The 18,694-nt window shown below is 39.0% G+C and overlaps 1 protein-coding gene across 3 annotated transcripts in view; it reads right to left on the bottom strand.

The window, feature by feature from the left end:
• Positions 1-445: 445 nt before the first annotated feature.
• Positions 446-18,694, bottom strand: part of mymx (myomixer) — a 38,646-nt gene continuing 20,397 nt past the window's right edge. For 2 of the 3 annotated variants that reach the window (XM_079473524.1, XM_079473525.1), the window contains exons 17-32: positions 18,565-18,685; positions 18,289-18,483; positions 17,438-17,590; positions 14,657-14,874; positions 14,079-14,262; positions 13,570-13,698; positions 13,127-13,438; positions 6,773-8,557; positions 4,797-4,865; positions 3,745-3,819; positions 3,527-3,613; positions 3,294-3,385; positions 3,086-3,171; positions 2,733-3,005; positions 2,225-2,335; positions 446-1,863 (exon numbers count right to left, since the gene is read on the bottom strand). In XM_079473524.1, the coding sequence (XP_079329650.1) occupies positions 1,640-1,863; positions 2,225-2,335; positions 2,733-3,005; positions 3,086-3,171; positions 3,294-3,385; positions 3,527-3,613; positions 3,745-3,819; positions 4,797-4,865; positions 6,773-8,557; positions 13,127-13,438; positions 13,570-13,698; positions 14,079-14,262; positions 14,657-14,874; positions 17,438-17,590; positions 18,289-18,483; positions 18,565-18,685 (4,114 nt within the window). In that variant the 3' untranslated portion in view covers positions 446-1,639. The remainder of the gene's footprint in view (positions 1,864-2,224; positions 2,336-2,732; positions 3,006-3,085; positions 3,172-3,293; positions 3,386-3,526; positions 3,614-3,744; positions 3,820-4,796; positions 4,866-6,772; positions 8,558-13,126; positions 13,439-13,569; positions 13,699-14,078; positions 14,263-14,656; positions 14,875-17,437; positions 17,591-18,288; positions 18,484-18,564; positions 18,686-18,694) is intronic. The other variant, XM_079473526.1, reaches the window with a different exon arrangement.

Here is an 18,694-nt window from a genome sequence, read left to right as displayed (position 1 = left end):
GCGTGAGGCCTTCGAGTCGAACCGGATCTCAGTTTTGAACAGGTGCTCACATAACACATTCATTAAATGAACAAAAATCATAACCAGTGCAGCATATCTCTATTCTGGACAACATTTAAGGTAAAATAATCCAGATTTGGGTCAATTTGATGACAACTGATTGAGTTCTTCAATAATATTGCAGACTTGACAAATCTGAGCTCAGTTTGTGACATTGTTGACATCTCTTCTGAAACTCCAATGGAGACATTTCTGTCTCTTTCTTTTCTCAGGAGAAATATCTGAGATGAGATTTAGGAGAAAGTTTCCATTTGCTCTCACGTCTACGAGAAATTCTTGATCTCATCTGTGATTTTAGTGGTAGTGTAATGATTCACAACAGTTACTGTTTTCTCAAACTGAAAAAATCAACTCGGTCGTAAAAAGATTCTGGCATCACAAAATCTGTATAACATGTGTTATATTGTGTGAAAAAACAGTCAAAAGTCGTGTCGTCAATCTCAAATCATTGTTTCCTGTGTTTGATACCATACAGTACAAAAGCATTACAAACTATTTTCAAAAACACAGCATTAGTATAAATATGTAAAGAATTTCTAGTTTGTGAAAGTGGCAATCATATAGTGTTCAGAAGTCTGGGATAATGAAAGGAAGAGTTCACATAAAAATAAAAATGCTCAATATATCTTTAGATGTTACAATGCGTCTGTAAATGCGATTTGGATGCTATGACTTTATATCAGGGGTAAGAAGGCTTCATTATTTCATATTACAGTAATGTTTCACCTTTCAAAGACCCTGTGATAGCAAGAAATAGATTTTTTCCTCGGCCTACAGCAATGAATGTCAATATCGAGTCACACAAGTTTTATAGCTCTGGCCATTGGCTCAAACGAAAGAATTTTCATTTTTTGGGTGAACTGTTCGTTTAAGACCTCTGCGAAAAACAAATGAACACAACTGAAACAATGGAAACATGACAAGCCAACAAATAATATGTGCCATAACCTCGGGAAAAAGTTAAAACAATGACTAGACAATGAAACTGATAACCATCAGCATGAACCGCAATCCACACCAAACACAAAAACAGAGACAAGGATGCTGGACACACCGAACATATTAAAAGTCTCACATCAGTAGATGATTACAGAAAAGTGTCATCATTTATTCGCCCTCACGTTGTTCGAAACCCGACTCGCTTGAAACACAACATGAGATTGTCCACGCTGTACATTTCCACACAATGAGAGTGAATGGGGACGATCTATCAAGCTCCAACAATGTTAGAGGAACCGGTCATACAAAAGTAATAAAAGTGTGTGATTTGCTCAAAAACGTTACGACATTTCAGTATGGAGCTGGACAGAAACACTCACCTTCATTATGTGACAAGAACAGGGTGAGAAACCCATTTTCAGGGCGAACTGTTCCTTTATTTCTTTCCCGGCTCATACAGTGAGAAATAAAGTGGACTTTACAAACGTTTAGCGACATGAAGTAAACTCTCAAAAGAAATGGTTCTCGTCATCCGATCTATAAATATCCGCAAGCTTTTTTAAGAATCTCGTAACTTGTGTGTCCTGCACATGACAGTCAGAGTTTATTTCGGCCTGCTGTGAGCCACAAAAGGGTCGAGTCACTCCTTTTTCCCAAAGAACTTCCTGAAGACAGATTTGTTTCGTGGTCGCGGGAGGCTCATGTAGCTCAGCAGGGGCACATCACAGGAGGAACCCTGAACGACGGCATTCGCTGATGTCGTCTCTCGATCTCCAATGAATAAAGTGACAGAATAACTAGAGCTGTTGTCCCGATCCCGTCCTGTAGGGGGCGGTAACACCGGCTTTATCCTCTGATATGTGGCTGTAGAAAGAGATAGAAGTGTTTAAAGATTACATACATTGAACGCATAAAAAACCGCAGTGCTTGGTTTCAATCATTTTACATGAAACAGGCTACGTCTCAACCACACAGACTAACTTTAGATTTAGATAGAAAAGCACTGGAAGTTGTCTCGAACCTCGAAAGGAGCATCACCTGTTCTCTTTTGTCTTCTTTTGTTCTATTGCTTTTTTATAAAAAAAACATTTGAGGCCAAAAAGGAGAATTTTTTTAAGGCCGATGTTAAATGTAAAATAGTACAACAGAAGTCTGTGTACACGTGTCATCACACAGATACGAGCTTTGGATGCTGAGCAGTGCAGTAGGGATTGTGTTTGTTTACCGGATGTAAAGGAGTGGGAGCGTCTCTTTTCACCGGTCCAGCCCTGGCGGACGGATGATGAATGAACGCCAGTGGGGCGAACATTCTGTCCATGTGACCTAAACTCATCCTCTGAAGAAAGACAACAGAAACAAGTTTCAACCTCCATACCAGACATCTCCACACATTGACTGTACAGGACGTGACCAGCATGGAAAATGACAAAGTGTAGAAAGCCAATATAAACGATTCTCCGGAAATTACAATCAGCTGACAGCAAACAGATGTGGCCGTGCTTTATAAAGTCTCAGGAAAGCTCCGCTCATATAAAACTTTTTGTTATTTGTATGTGCTCTACTGCCCTCTTGTGGATCACAGGTGTGTTTACTCACTGACTATTGTTCATGTTGGGCGTACAGATTTAAAACAACCCAACATAAATTCTCATTTTACACGAACTGACCAACTTGTACGTCACTTGTAAGTTCTAGTGCCGATCTACATTCTTGACCAGATCTTTTAGTCTTACCACAATGTCCTGCATGTGAAGATGAGATGCTCAACAGCTCCTGATGCCTCTGATGGATGTGCAGACCGTCACCGGTGTGGACGATGATTTCTCTACTTCTCCCTGAGGTGGACTGACTCTGTGCCAGAACCGTAGAGCTGACGAAACTTCTCACGGGAGACTGACATTCATCCGTACGGTGACTGCTGTCAGTCTGAGGAGAACATCTGAGCGGAGAAGCGTCTGCCGAGGGATTGTGACGTGCTAATATATTCACTCCAGATTCACTGCATGCTGTGAAGAAAGAAGAATAACGTTTAAACACAGTCTATTAAACGGGCAGACTGAATGATAAATGTATAAGGGAATCATACCAGCGTGCTCTTGGATTCTCAAGATCCATTTCCGCATCATAAATCGTGAAGAAGCACTGAGGAGATACTCAGATCCATCTCGCAACCTGCGACAGACGGTAAAGCACAAATTTGACCACGCTTCTGTCATTTATTTGTAGCTTCTGTTAAAGGTTTACAGATAAACACGCAGGACAGTAGAGATGATGCGGAGATGATGGACATTCACCTCAAACAGAAGCAGTTTGGTCTTTTGGTGTACTCCGGTGACGGCTCGCACACGGCTCCGATCAGATTTAGAGGAAGACTGACACACAAGGACTGACACACAAAACAGTCACTTAGACTAGCTCGCATACATTTGAACAATTAAAAAAACACATTTCATTGCAATTCATGCATTCGTCACGCATCAGATGCGAACCCTCAATAAACACCTGGCTGTAATGTTTTCCAGCTTACCTTCAGTGCATCTTTTCTGTCTTGATAGAAACACATTGTTCGTTTGTAAAGGACAGCATGATATGAGCTCCATCCCCTACATGATGCCTGAAATAACAAATCCATATTATTCATCACTCAACGGGATCAGAAGGACAACATCACACAAACATGAACTGACATCTGAAATGTAAAGATAAAGCAGGCTGAATGTATCACATGTTTCATAACTTATTTACCCGTTTTCCGCCCAACTGCAGTTTCTGTTTTCTCTCAAGTGTTCCCTCCATGGATGCCAGTTCTTGCTTTTCATTCTATTCAAAGACAAATTTCTATGTCATATAAAACGCAAATTAAATGATATATTAGTCCAGGGGTTCCCAAACCTTTCAGCCCAGGACCCCAAAATAACAGTGCCAGTGATTTGAGACCCCAACTATCATCGGAGGTGGTCAAGTATACAAATGTTGCACGCAGCTGCACACATGCGCTACTATCCGAAGGCGCACGATGACAAAACAAAAGAACACAGCAGTCTAACATCCTCACGATCAACGGGAAGGAATTTCTGAAGGCTGATGGCTTGTATTTGCATGGTTTTGTTTTTATTGTAACTAATATTCTTACATTTTTTGGCAATTAAAAAAGAATTGATTTCTCGAAATCATCCTGCGACCCCGCGCTTGCGTTGATGCGACCCCCCTGACCCCTAATTTGGGAACCCCTGTATTAATCAATACAGAGGAAAATGTACTGTATGTCTTCACTTTTCATTCAAAAATAATATTAAAGATGTTTGAAAAACGTATCCATGTTGTGTAGTTTTGCTCAGAGCAAAAACCAAAGAAGAATTGGGAATGTGGTCGGGCCAAAGAAAATGACACACAAGGATAGACCCAGGATAGTGACTACAAAATATTACCACAAGAGAAAGGTCAATAAATAATAATAATAATTGATACAATTGTACTCAATCTATGTTTTACTTTCTTGTAGTTTTTCTACAAGAAACCCATTTTTACCAAAATATTTTGTCCAATAAAAAAGCTTTAATGTTTGTACATTATGTATCGTGCACTTCAGATTTGTACAGATTCGATTGAATCAAATCTAATCTAAAGAGGCATTAAAAGCAAATACTGTACAAATATGCCCGGTAGACATCACTTTTGGTCACATCTGTGTTATATAATCAGAAATAAAAAAGTATGTTTTCAGACACTATAAACTAGATAATAAACTAGATTCTAGAAATAAGTGGTTCATTTCTGTTGAGAAAGTTTAAATGTACCTGAATATCAAAGTCGTTTGCAGATCCATCTAAGACCATCTGACGAGACAGAAGACCCCCAGACTGATCCTGTTCAAGACATATAAAAAACATTCCTGAATTTTAACAAAAACGGATCAGATGTGCATGTGTAACACAGTTCAGAAAACACTAAATGAACACAAACTAGACACACTGAACACCTACAACTTAAATGAGGGATTCTCACGAAACATCATGGCAGTAAAGATTTGAATTATAAAGCATTAAATTCGGTAACACAAAAGATAATTGTGTTCTCTACCTTGGACAAAACATCATTTTGACAAAGCAATAAATTGTTTTATTGCTTTTTCTGCTGAAATTCTCATAACCGTAACGTGTCCCGACTTTTCTGAGTGCATTATACTGTATGTTGTCATTTAAACAGAGTAAAATTAAGCTATTGTGGAAAAAAACAATTTGATGTTCTACTAGATCTTCTCAAATGACAAAAAGTGATTGACAGAATATTCATGTATAATAAAAATAAAGAATTAGTGGAAGAAAGAAGTGCCTATGAATTATATTCTAATCCTCCATAATGTTTTTAAACACACACAAATATATTTACATTAAGTTTGACTTTATGTGAAGAAACACATCTACTAGTACTTCTTAAATGTCTAACAACTTAGCAAATGACTTTATATTTTTCTACATAAAAGCTTAATATTCTCATGTCACGCTGTGTACACGACGTTTTCCCTTCTTATCATTACCGGTAGTAGTTTTCCACATTTATAATATTCTATTAAAATATTATTCTATGGAGGATTAATAAAAACTTTCGCTTATTTTTTTATTTAACAAAATATGCTATGAGATTGACAGTTTTAAATGGTTACAGTAATGAGAATTTTAAAAGGCCTTTTTGTGTTAAACTGTCAGTAAAAGTTTTGAAATGGATGCCTTTAAACATGTCATATCTTGTTTATAATGAATATATATAAATATAAAGTGTTTTTAAGAAGATCATGTTTGACATCTTGAAACCAAGATTTTGTGAGAATCACCCAAATATGACCATAACGCTTTGCTTTTCCATGAGAAATTGACATTCAAGCTGTTCATTTTTATAGCAATATATGTGTTCCCTGGGGTTTGAACACATAACATCTGTGATGCCAACACAATGCTCTACCTATCCAGTACCTCAGAGGTGACGTATTTCTTTAGGCTAACCCGGAAGTAAACGCTGGTTCCCTCGACCGAAAGCCTATGCATTTCCCCAAAGACTTTTGGAAGATCGCAAAAATAAGCTCTGTGATTAACAAAGGTTTATGATGTTTACACGTTATGTCTATTAAGATAATCTTTACTAATAAACACAACATACTTTTGAAGCTAAAATACAATCCGCAGAAGTAAAAAGCTAACAGGATGCTATAAACAGACTACACTTAAGGTCGCTTGATATCAACGTCACCAACACAAAGTCTCCGACAACTCTTTGAAACTTTATTAAAAACGTGTTCACTGGTAAGTAATTACTCCATGAATTTATCCGCATCTACGTTTTAAGAGATTTATTGCATTATTTGTAAGCTTTATATACACGATGACGTCTAACGTCCACGCCAAAGGAAGTAGTCAAGTTTAGCAACTTGTTAGCAACCACCGTTTTAAGGCTTTAAGCAACCACACAATAAGGCTTTAAAAAAATAACAAGGTTATAATTGGTGTGTTATATCATAAAACGTGAAAATATGAAGGTTCTATTTACCACAGACATTTACCAAAAACCCATTCAAAAAAGCCAGAGACTTTGGAGCCATGGGACCCCTGGATCCTAAAAAACTCGCTTCCCGGTTTTGCATACAAAAATACGTCATCTCCTCGACTTCCTATTAAACTAACGTATGTTGAAGTGTGCACTCATTTCCTAAACATGATCAACATGAGTAAATACCTCTACAGGGTTAAACAGAGCATGGGTGCACACATATAGACCTCACCTTCAGAAAGCCATCTTCCTCCTCCTCCTCCTCCTCCTCCTCCTCCTCCTCCTCTTTATAATGGTAGATGTACTTATTCTGGTGCTCTACAACTGGCAGTCTCATAGGATCTGAAGCCGTTTCATTGACAGCCACCTGTTTATAAACCTGCTCTTGTTGAGTAAAAGCAGCCCATGACCTCCTGTCTCTTCTTCCATCAATGCAAGTCTCTTCCTTCGAGTTCTGCCACGTCCCGCATCCCACCGCTGGCTGGACAGATTGTGGCAACCTGAACTCAGCTACAAGAAGGTTGGGTGCAGACGCAGTGACCAGCTTTCTGCAGAGCACTGCTTGTTCTTTGGGCGAGGGTGCCCTCTGCTGGTTTGGAGAGCAGGTCTGGTAGCCGCTATACATGATATCAGAGCAAACACTTTGGCGGTAGCTGTTCGTGTGGTTCCAGATATCCTCGAGTTCCTCCTCCTCCTGTTCAAACTGTTGGTGGTCAGGATGAACCGGATCATTGACAGAAGGCGTCTTCTCTTGGGAGCTCTCAAACTTCTTTACGCTGGAGATGTTTGTGTCCATTGATGGGAGCTTTACGATTTTCTTGGACGCTGAACAGTCTGAGGTGTCCAACTTGAAGCTTCCAGAGCTGGAGTGTCCAGAATCCACCGAGTCCTCCCTTCTGCTGGTTTTGAAGTTGAGAACCACGTGAGATGCTTGAAGTGGGATGGGACTCTCTCTAGCCAGCTGAGAGGTCTTGCCTGGCTTGTGGAGCAGGGTGTGAATCTCTGCCGTGGTTGAGCTTTGATTGGCGGCATCATCTGGAGGACAGACATTGAAGTCTTTACTTTCAAAATGAGTTTCATGTGCATCCCAACTACACTGCTCCTCTTGAGTTACTTTACTGATCCCAGATAGACGATTCATTTGAATATCAGTCCCTTCAAAAGAAATGTCTTCAATGACCGGAGAAGGGGGAGGAGGAAATTCATCTTCAGTAAATGAGACATCCGTGCCAATGCTGATGTTTCGAGCATCTTTACAGTCAATTCTCAGGGTTATTTCACCCGAAGATGTGTGCTTAGGCTCCTCTTTACGCGTCGGAACTGAACGGGCCGTTTTAAAGGTGCTCAAAGCCGTTGGAAACTCCTGCAGGTCACAACTCGTCTTTTTACCCTCAGCGGGACTGATTGTGATGACATCTTGAATGCTAGGAATGAGACTCATATCCTTGGGAAGGTCAAAGCTCAAGACGGAACCCAAAGAGAGGAATCTGCAATGGTTCTTCACATGTCCACGACTGGAAACTTTGGGATCTTCAAACTCACAGCGAACTGGAGACTCGACCTCTCCAGAAGACTCTGCGTCGATGTCTTTCTCCAAAGGGTTCTTCATGTAGTCCAAGACTTGCGCCCCATCGCTGTTTGGTTTCCTTGCATCTTTACGTTTTCTCCTCTCTTTCAGAGGCCAAGTCTCATACACCGCTGGTTCGCAAACATGCGTCGGACCGGCCTGCACCTCCTCTCCCATTATCTTCTGAATGGTGTGCCAACGGTCATCTTTCTTCTTCTTTCTCTTTCTCTTCAGGCTGCTGAAGATGGAGATGTTGGTGTTTTTTGGCAGCAGGTGGATGGAGGTGTTGTTGGACTGTTTAAGGACGTCTTCATTGCAGGATGAGGAGTATGGGAAGGTACAAGAGGAGGAGAAGGACGACCTCGGGGATTTGTTTCTTGGCAGTGTCATACTCTCATATACAGGAGCTACCGCCACGCTGTTGTCCGTGACATGCAAGTAAGTACTTACCTAAAGAAAAAAGACAATATTTCAGATGTAATTACTTTTGTCTACTTGATGATACATTGTGTGATAATAAAGCTTTGTGAAAGCATGCAAAAACGTAAAGGGCACTACATCCTTCATACTGTTCTCAAAAAGAAGCATGCTAGTTATTTAATACGAAAAACAATTTGGAAGTCACAATAAACTGTAAGCATTAGACAACAACATATCAAATCATTAACTTAAATGCACCCAACACTTGAGTCTTGAACACCAGATGAAATCCTTCTTTTAAATAAACTCTGCTTGCTTTGATGATTTGTTATTTAAATGAATTCATAAATCATCTTTAAGTGTCACTTAAGTGTCCAAATACTTTTGAGGTCAGTCTAAATCACAGTTTAAACATCGTGACACAAAACGGATTATTTGTTTAATGATTGTGTAAATGGTTATGCGTTGATGTATCTGACCACAGCACTTCTGGAAACACCAGCTCAAGCAAAACATTCATAAGCAAAAGCACAGCCACATGTTGCTTCACATTTGTTACTGATAAATGTTGACATCAGATTACAATGATACAAACCATAACGCATAAAAACGCTGAACCATCATTCCCTCACCACGTACGTCAGGCTGTCGGAATGCACATTTGTGTAACGCAATGCAAGTTTATTTCGCAATAAATCTGCAGTATAATCTGTACGGATTACATGCAGAATTTCAGTGATTTAGAATTTGATTTAGCATAACCCACATAAGAAAGAAAAATCACAGATGAGATCTCTTTAACATGACTTCTCAGAGACATCAATGAGGTCAAATAAGTAGCAGATGGAAACTTAAGGCTCCGTCTCAAAGATGTCTCCCGAGAAAAAGAGGAAGAAACCTCACAAATACATCATTAGGTCATTAGAGTTTCTCAACAACGTCTGAGCTCAAATTTGTCACGTCTGCGTTGATCAAAAGTCAATATTATTGAAGATCTCAATGTGAAATCAAATGTTTAGACCCAGATCCAGACTATTTTACCTCTACAATCCACATTCATTTTACACCTCCATACGCTTTATGCATCATAACAATTGTCTTTTTCCCAAGCAACTTTAAGAGAAACTAAGTTGATACTGCAGTGAAACAAATCTGAGAACTCTTAAATCTCCTGATCTCTAAAAGAGCAACATCTGAGCAACAACATTTTCCTCTGGACCAAACCATAAAAATGGGCAACAGCCAAACCTTAATAAGAGCAACATGAAATTCACAAAGAACATTCTAGCATGACTCCAAATGCAAGCACACATTATATTTGTTCTTAGGCTTTAATAAGAATCATCTGCTCTTAAACATGTCGTCATACACAGCTGTAATGGTTTGACCTTTCACCCTGTGACTAATCCCGTGTTGCCCCAGCAGCCCTGGATCATAAATCACACACAGTGATGTCATGAGGGCTTCTCCAGAGCGTTTCACAACTTACAGTATATACGTTATACAGTATGACTCCAGAACGCTCCTCTCTTTAGTTTGCTTTCTCTTTATTCTTCGATCGTGCATATTTGAGAGAAGCAGCTCTTTTGCAGCACATCTTAAAGCGGCGGTCACATGCTATTTCATGCACTTCTCTACAATGTTAAACGTTCTGGCTTCTCGAGCTAAAGAAGGTCAACACGTCAAAAAACGAGTCGGATGTATGACGTAGTATTTCTGTGCTCCATACACTCCACCAGTGTTTGTACAGGTTTCGGAAAGTTTTTTTCGAACATGAAAAATTGTTACATAACAACTTTTCTTAGTCCCTTATTGGACAATTCTCCTGGAAAATCACGCGGCACGCCCACGCATCAACCAAAGAGAGCGGTAAGAAGGAGCATGCTGCAGGAGAGAGAGAGAGAGAGAGAGAGAGAAGTTTGTGTCTGTTGTGTTTGTCTGTTTGCTGCATTTGTGTAATGAATGTTATAGGAGATGGTTTGAAACTGATAGATGGAGCGGCGATCCCAGAGCTAAAAGATGCCGGACATGAACCGCATGTGGTAAGTGAGTTTACTTCCTCCAGATAGTCAAGTTCGATCATCTTCTCAACGCTCAGCCAGGGCCCGAAGAGAGCCTTGGCAAGGCCGACCGGAGGACGATGCTAAACCATCCGATCGGTAGTCTAAGGGCATCACAGACCTATGTGCGCATGTGGTAACTTGTTATTAGCACCTATCGTCTATGACATTTCGCTTTGTTGCTCCCTGAACTCTCTGTCAGTGGCTTTGGATAAATGACTAAATGTAATTTGGATGCGATTTATCACGATTAGACTTAGTAATCGATTTATGAAGAAACTCTTTTAGGTGAATAATAACACATCTGAATGTAACTCTCACCTCCTCATAGCATAAAGTTTAAAGCTGTGTGGCACTAGTCAAATAAAAAATCCAGCATGCAGGCATCAGAAACGTGAGGAGATATGACAATGGCCAGCCAATTTCCCATCCTTCCGTTACTCATCAAATCCATCATGTAAAGATCCCCTGAGAATGTCCAGATTGGAACATGTCCACAAAACCAACACAACCGGATGACACGAGCGCTTCAAACTTACAGAACTGGCTCGATTTCCAAAATACTTTTTACCACGGACCAAAGTTTACATTTCACAGGCCCTCACGGCTCAATAAAACACCCGAGAATACTGCAAATCCATTTAAGGCTACTATCATTTCTAAACGCTCCAAAGCACACACCTACATTATTATTATTGCAATTACTTTTTAAATCCTTCCTAAAGAGAGTTTTCTTTGTAAACAATTGAACCGTTTAAAATGAGACTTTTGTTCTGATACGTCTCAAATAGTGACGGTTCAGAATACGATCATTTGAAGTGCTCATTTCCTCAGGTTTTCTTTCATAGCCGCTGGTACCTGTTTGTCATCCCTCATAAACCACAGCAAGACCTCTTCCATCATCCTGAACACTTTCACTCTGTTGTGTTTCCAACCGCTGAACAAGCCAAAGATGTTTCGTGGGAACAGCGCACTACCACAATACTACATGTTCCCTGAATGAGCGACTGAAAGATCAGGCCACAAGATATATTTGTACACAAAATTAGACAGAAACACCAAATAACTTATGTAACTGTGAAAATCATTCGGAGGTGTATTTTTAGGAGTACAAATATATTTCACTTTGTGCTATTCTTGTGAAAATTAAATAGTTTTTCACTTCAAATTCTACTGTCTACTGTAAAGAATAAAGATCGTATTTAACAATATTTTTTAAGGGTGAAACATGGCATGACATATCACAGTACAAAACATTTAAGATATGCCAACATGTGTGTCAACATATATGTAATGTTTTCATTTTGTGCTTTTAATTTTGTTCTATCATCAGGTAAAGCTATTAAATATATATATATATATATATATATATATATACTAAGAACATTTAGTTTTTTAAAATCACTATTTATGAATGCACAAACTGAAGGTTAAATCAAACTTTACAAATGGTAAATAAAACAAAAAGTGATTTTGAATACGTAAATATATATCTGAAATAAATGTGTTATCCAAATTTCTGTTCTTTTTAAAAAAAAATATATATATATACTATACTATACTATAATATCCTACAAAGTATTGTAACTCTGAACACATAATTGTGAATTGTATAAAATCATGAACCAAGCATATTGTTTCACCCATAATTTTCCAACAATATTTCATAGTGCAAAATCGAAATACTTAAATGACATTTTTTGCAAGTTTCTTACTGTCATAAAACAAAGTCACAATGCAAAACTATTGTTGCTAAACAAGGGTATTTTAATTGACTACAAATGAAAACTTTGAAAACATCTCTGTTCATTGAAATCTAATAAAATAATGACCCTTAAAATGATGGGGAAACTTAACTTTAGAACTAAAATTATAATAATAAACAAAAGCTGAAATAAAACCAAAACAGAAATGAATTACTATAATAAAGCTACATAAAAAATAAACAAATAAATTATAAAATTACAAAAGCATAAACCAGAATTGCTAAAACGAACTAAAAGGAACATCAAAACTAAAGATCTAAAAATAATTTAATTTAAAATATGAATAAAACTAAAATCAAAACTATATTAACTCTGCTGCTAAAACATTACATCTTATGTTTCACAATATATTAATAAAGATAAAAAGAACTGAGATGTTGTTTGATGTTCTTGGACGTCACGGTTAGTTTATCACACTTCAAAAATCATGCAAGAACACATGAACACGTTTCAGTTTGCTCATGCAGGACCAGCGAGCATCACCGTATTTACCTCTTCTGCACTGTGTCCATTTAACTTTTTCTTTCGCTTTAAACTACCAAAAAGCCCCTGGCAGCGTTTCCAAAAGCTTTTACGGGCAGAAGAGTAAGACTCAGCAGGCTGAAGGAGACGGTGAGAGAAACAAGACAAAAACATGTAGTCGAGGAAAGAGAGGGGAAAACTCAAGAGAAAAAAGAGAAGTCATATGGAAAATCATGAAACGTGATAGAAAAGTTCCTGTTTTTGTTAAGATCTTATTTAACTGATTGATCTGTATGTGTAGTTGTTCTTACCCGATGCACAGGCTCGGGCTCCGGCGCGCCCTCCTCGCCTCCGGGCGTCTGCACTTGTAGTTGGGTGTCACCGGAGTTACTGAAGCTGAGGATCAGGTTGACAGTGCCCCCTAAAGCTGGAGGACTCGGCCCCTTCAGCACCAGGTAGGGTGAATCAGGCCTCTCGGAGCTACTGATGACATCACTTCCTCTAGGACTGACGCTCTTCATCACTTCGTATGCATCACTGTGCTGCAGTCGTTCCTCCGGATCAGCAGGGGGCGCACATGTCACCTGCTCTATGCTCTTCTGAGAGTCAGGTGAGGTTTCCAGCTGAATGACACCGATGACATCGTGAAAATCAAACACATCTTTGGGTCTGTGCCTCACGTGAAGTGAAGACTTGGAATGTGACAAATTTGAAAAGATACTTTGATAATCATTTACAGGGATATGAATGTTACCTCTGAATAAATGGCATCTGACCGGGCATCCCCAGCTTTCTTCTTGGTCAACAGCTGATTTTTCTGAGCTCTCCAGTGCACCAGGATCCATCCCAGCATGCTCCTCAGCTCCTCCATCCTCTCGCCGATCTGCACCGGAGAAAAAAAGTGAAATTAAATAAATCAAAACATCAAACATAAAAAAACTAAATATAACTATATTAAATAAAACATTTTTTTTTAATTTAAAATGAAATTAAACAATACAAAACAGAAAAAATAAATAAATAGGATGGGATGTGAAGTGAAAAGATAAAAGATAAAAAAACATAAAAGATAAAACATAATAAAATATAACTATATTAAATAATAAAGTGAAGTGAGATGAAATAAAATAAATACAAAAATAAAAGATAAAACAAAACAAAATATAACTATATTACAAAACAAAACAAAACAAAATATAGTTCACTGACAGTATGATTAAAATAAATAATAAATATAATAATTAATGAATGTTTCAAACGAACCATTTTGTTAAGATGATGCTCTGCGTCAAAGAGTTTCTTTCCAGCCACGACCAGCCGATCAAACTCCTCAAACTTCTGTTCAATCTTCTGATCCAGAACTTCCACCAGAGGCTGTCGGTTCTCTCGGCTCTGACGTCGAGCGCTCTCTGAGAAAATACAGGAGCGGGTGTCTTCTGTCCAAGAGCTGTGAGAGAGAAGATGAAGAACAGAAGGGTGAAGCGCGGCGCTGCGGGCCAGCACACACAGATCAACATGATTCTTACCAGACGCTGCTTCAAACACACACAGAACACAACGTGATCAAAGTTTACACAGCTAACAAACACACACGTCAAGCATCAATAAACAACCATTAGCTTTCTGGGAGAATCCTTGTGAACGCTTTTCCAGGTCATAGGAAATTAATAATACAGATGCTATTACTCATGTCTTGGCTTTGTCCCAGTCTTTTACTGTTATACCATTATACATTTATTTAAATCAGTACAAATAATACATAAATAGTGTTATTTCTCATTTGAAATATGACATGTCATGAAACAAACAAAGGTGGTATTTCAGGTTTATTGATGACATACATCATGGCCAGGTAATTCCTGAAGAAGCTGCGCAGATGCTCAAACTGCAGAAGTCTCTTTCTGTTTTCAGCCACGCTCCTGCCGAGCTCATCCCAGGAGTTCAGGCTGGACTGGATCTCTGCGCTCACACCGTGCATTCTCTCCAGACAAACATCTGACAGACGCTCAGCCTGACTCTCCATCACCTCCACCTGCTCCCTCAACATCTCATATTCAGCCTGGAGAAAACAAATCACAACAAAGGTTAGTGGTCGCAAGGACAGATTGTATATTTTTGGCCCATCTGTTCGATGGCTGTGTTTATATGAAAGGTACAGTTCACCCAGTTTACTCACCCTTGTTCCAAACCTGTATACATTTCTTTGTTTAGCTAAACACAAAGGAAGATATTTTTAAGAATGTCAGTAACCAAACAGATCACATCCGCCATCGACTTTATTTTCCCTACTATGGCAGTTAATGGGGGAAAAGATCTGTTTGGTTACTGACATTCCTCTAAATATCATTCTTTGTGTTGAAAGAAATGTATAAAGGTTGAAAAAACCTGAGGGATTTTTGGGTGAACTGTTCATTAACACCTCAAAGAACTCGAACTGATCTCTTACATCTGTGGGTCTCAACAGGGGGGGCCCAGCTGACTTCCAAGGGGGCATCAAGGTGACCAATATTTTAAAGATTAGACAAAATGAGCATTGAAATACATAATAACGATATTTCTTATTATTTGTATTGTTAATAAAAGTTTTTCCTTTTAAGCTCTTAAATATTTTATTGGGTAGAAATATTGAGGTTTTCTGAGTGGAAGGGGGGCCTTTGAATATCGTTTAATACGATGGGGGGGCCTTGAAGTAAAAAAGGTGGAGAACCACTTACTTAGGCTGAGAACATCTGACATGGATCTGCAATCTGTCAAATGTCAGACGTGGGTTCTGGGGCGATTGAAAATCAGAAAGCTCGGATGGTGGAGTTATTATAGTATAGTACTCCTAAGACTAACATATTACCCACTGTTTTTGAAGTATGCACTGTGTAGTGTGCACACTATGTAAATATTCCTTTCGAATGAACAGAGGTTCCCAAAACGTTTGGCCAGGAAAGAACATATTTTTAGTAACAGTAGGCAGCATTAAATACGTGCCAAACAATACTGAAGAAAAATGCACCGGGTAACTTACGAAATGGTGCAATTTGTGATACAGTAAATGCTTTGTGTTTGTAAAATACATGATTTATTAAAATCGTATTTAATGTATTATCTTTTTTGGGGGAAAATAAGCATAATTAAAACGTCTGGAAGTCAACAGCCATGTTTTACTGCTGCAGTACATAAACACAAATTGGAATTAATATTTACAACATAAACTTGATCATTTCAATTGAGCTCAACTTGGTATTTATAATTTTTTTGTTTATGATTATACTGATATCAACCTGAAAAGAACAACAACAACAACAATGAACAACATTCAGGTAAACAAAAGCCCCTGACAGTTTGTCTTTCTTTTTTTCTCAGGATTCAAGAAAGCCTCCACGTCCACCGTGTTTGGTTTGAGATGAGTCTTACGAACCTAAAATTTGAACGTTAAACTAAACAAATCTTTTTGAAGTATTCAAATCATTGCAAATTATGCGCATTTGTGATATTTTGATTTCAATCAATACTGCAGTCCAACATTTACACGTATACTTTACATAAATATACGCAACGCCGGCACTGTTCTGAACATCATAAACACAGCTAAAAGCTTAAATGCATCAGGACTCTCTGTGGTGCTGCTCTTGCGAGATTTAGCAGATGCCTCGTGCATGAAACTCAAACTATTTTTGTACAAGCGCTTAGGTCATTTCTTCAGGGTTTTAGACTCGGACAGCTGCGTGCGTTTGCTCTACGCACGCAACATACAGTATTTCAACACCCTTCCACCGCAAATGAATGGAAGTGAATGAAAATGAATCAGTCGACACATGTGCATGCTGACACGTACAAACACACAATACAGCACAAATGCAAACGCTAACAAACAATAATGTCCTGTGTGGGCAATAAAGTCATGCGAGGTGTGTGTGGGCTCGAGCGCAGGGGCTGATTTCAATAACATCTATTGAATATAACCAAGCCCTCGATGGACGCGAGGCTTTAACAACAACAGGAAACAGATTCCAGAAACAATGTGCTTAAGCAAATTCTTCAGGAGAGATGGGAGAGAGCCAGTTCCATTACATCAGCAATGAACGGTCAATGTGTCATGACAAACGACAGAGCGTCAGCTTGTGAACGATTGTGAAATGTTATTGTGTTTTAAATGGAAAACAAACTCGGTGGCTTCCTGAAAATGTATTCAACACTACAAACTGAATGAACTGTTTTGAAATGATAACATGTGCTGCACAACAAAAACGTTTCACTTTCATGCATACATACAAATTTGTGTAGCTTGAGGACTCTTATATGGACATGGTTTGGGCATCCAATCGGACATCCATCGAATTCATAAGCATATGTTTCAGTTGGAGTCCCGGCTTGTTGTCCTTTCCTGATCCTAACCTCTCTCCTCCCCGTCGTGTCGTGTCTGTCTAAACTGTCCCTGTCTTAGTAAAATAGTTAACCCCAAAAATCTGTTTGAATATAAATGATGTATGCAGTTATTAGTGAAATACTGGACCAATCCATCTTACAACATTTGCTTGACTCAAAATGTCTCATCTTCCTTTTTTAAATTTCAAGGATATTTATACCATGACGGACACGCTCTTGAGAGGTATAGAAGGATTTTCCCATACCTCCAGCTGGTCCTGGATCTCCTGCAGTCTATCGAGACCGCATCGATCCGGCTCACATCTGACAGCCATCTCGCTCTCCATCTCCAGCACGTCTACGGCCAGTTCTGAACACCGCTGCAGACACCGCTCCACACGCGCTGAAAACTCGGAATGCTGGGAAACGACAACCACATATATATCGATGATGAGCACTAGTTTTCATTTTCAACCGAAATAATAATATTCACACTTTTCTGCGGTTTTTGGCAGAAGATTTTTTTGCTCCGATTTTGCATCCACTCCCACATAAAATATTGTTTCAATTTGCATTTATTTGCAGAAAATGAAGAAACAGGCGAAAGTAACAGATTATTTCAGACCTCAAATACGGCAAAGAAAACAAGTTCATATTCGCTTGTATGTCATATTATATTTTTGATGTGGTAACCTGGCTTTTTATCAGAGTTCTCATGTGTCTTTGGTTTGCTGTCAGTCTTTTATATTGCTGTCGGATGACTTTATGTCACTCCAGAGGTCTGATTTTGTCAAATTCAAACAAACCTGGACTAAAATGGCCACAATACATCTAGAAATGATGATTTGAACTGAAAATTTTGAGTGGTCTTTTCATTTTTGTCCGTAGCTGTATAAGTGTGCCCCTGGAGAAAACTCCCCATTTGCTCGCTCTGTAATCTCGCTCTACACCGATTCATCTTCTTTTAAACAGGTATAAAAATCGTCATTTGTGTTTCTGATTTACACTTGTGCATTTGGCAGACGCTTTTATTAAAAGTATCTTACAGTGCTTTCGAGATCCTTCACCAATTTATCTTTCAACTTTTCCTTCAAATATAACAAATAAAAACGCCCACCTTGCTCAGGAGATCCTGAATATTTTGGTTGTGTGATTGCGAGCGTCCTCTCTCCCGAGCCGTATCGTTCAGCATCTCTACAGCTTCCCTGAGCTCCTTCACAGGGTTTCCGATGGTTTCCATCAGGGGCTCACCGCGCGTGCTCCCGGGCAAGCCCAGAGGAGAGGGTCCAGAGTCAACATCACTACACAGTGGCTGAAACACCAAGACAAAAACACTATTACGACCCAACCAACTTCTCTCATTGAATATATAAGGTGTAGTACCGAGTCTGACCTGTCCGAGGGTGCTGTATTGGCTTTCCTCCAGTTCCACTTTCTCCAGGAATTCGGTGAGCATGCGTGTGTCCTTCAGTTCTGAGCTTTGTTGAGTCAATGCAGTCTGTACACTACTAAACCTGAGCGAG

The sequence above is a fragment of the Barbatula barbatula genome (genome assembly GCF_947034865.1).
Source record: "Barbatula barbatula genome assembly, chromosome: 14".
In the NCBI taxonomy this organism is placed as follows: Eukaryota; Metazoa; Chordata; class Actinopteri; order Cypriniformes; family Nemacheilidae; genus Barbatula; species Barbatula barbatula.
Note: the sequence above shows the minus strand (reverse complement) of the source record. Positions and strands in the feature narration are given on the sequence as shown.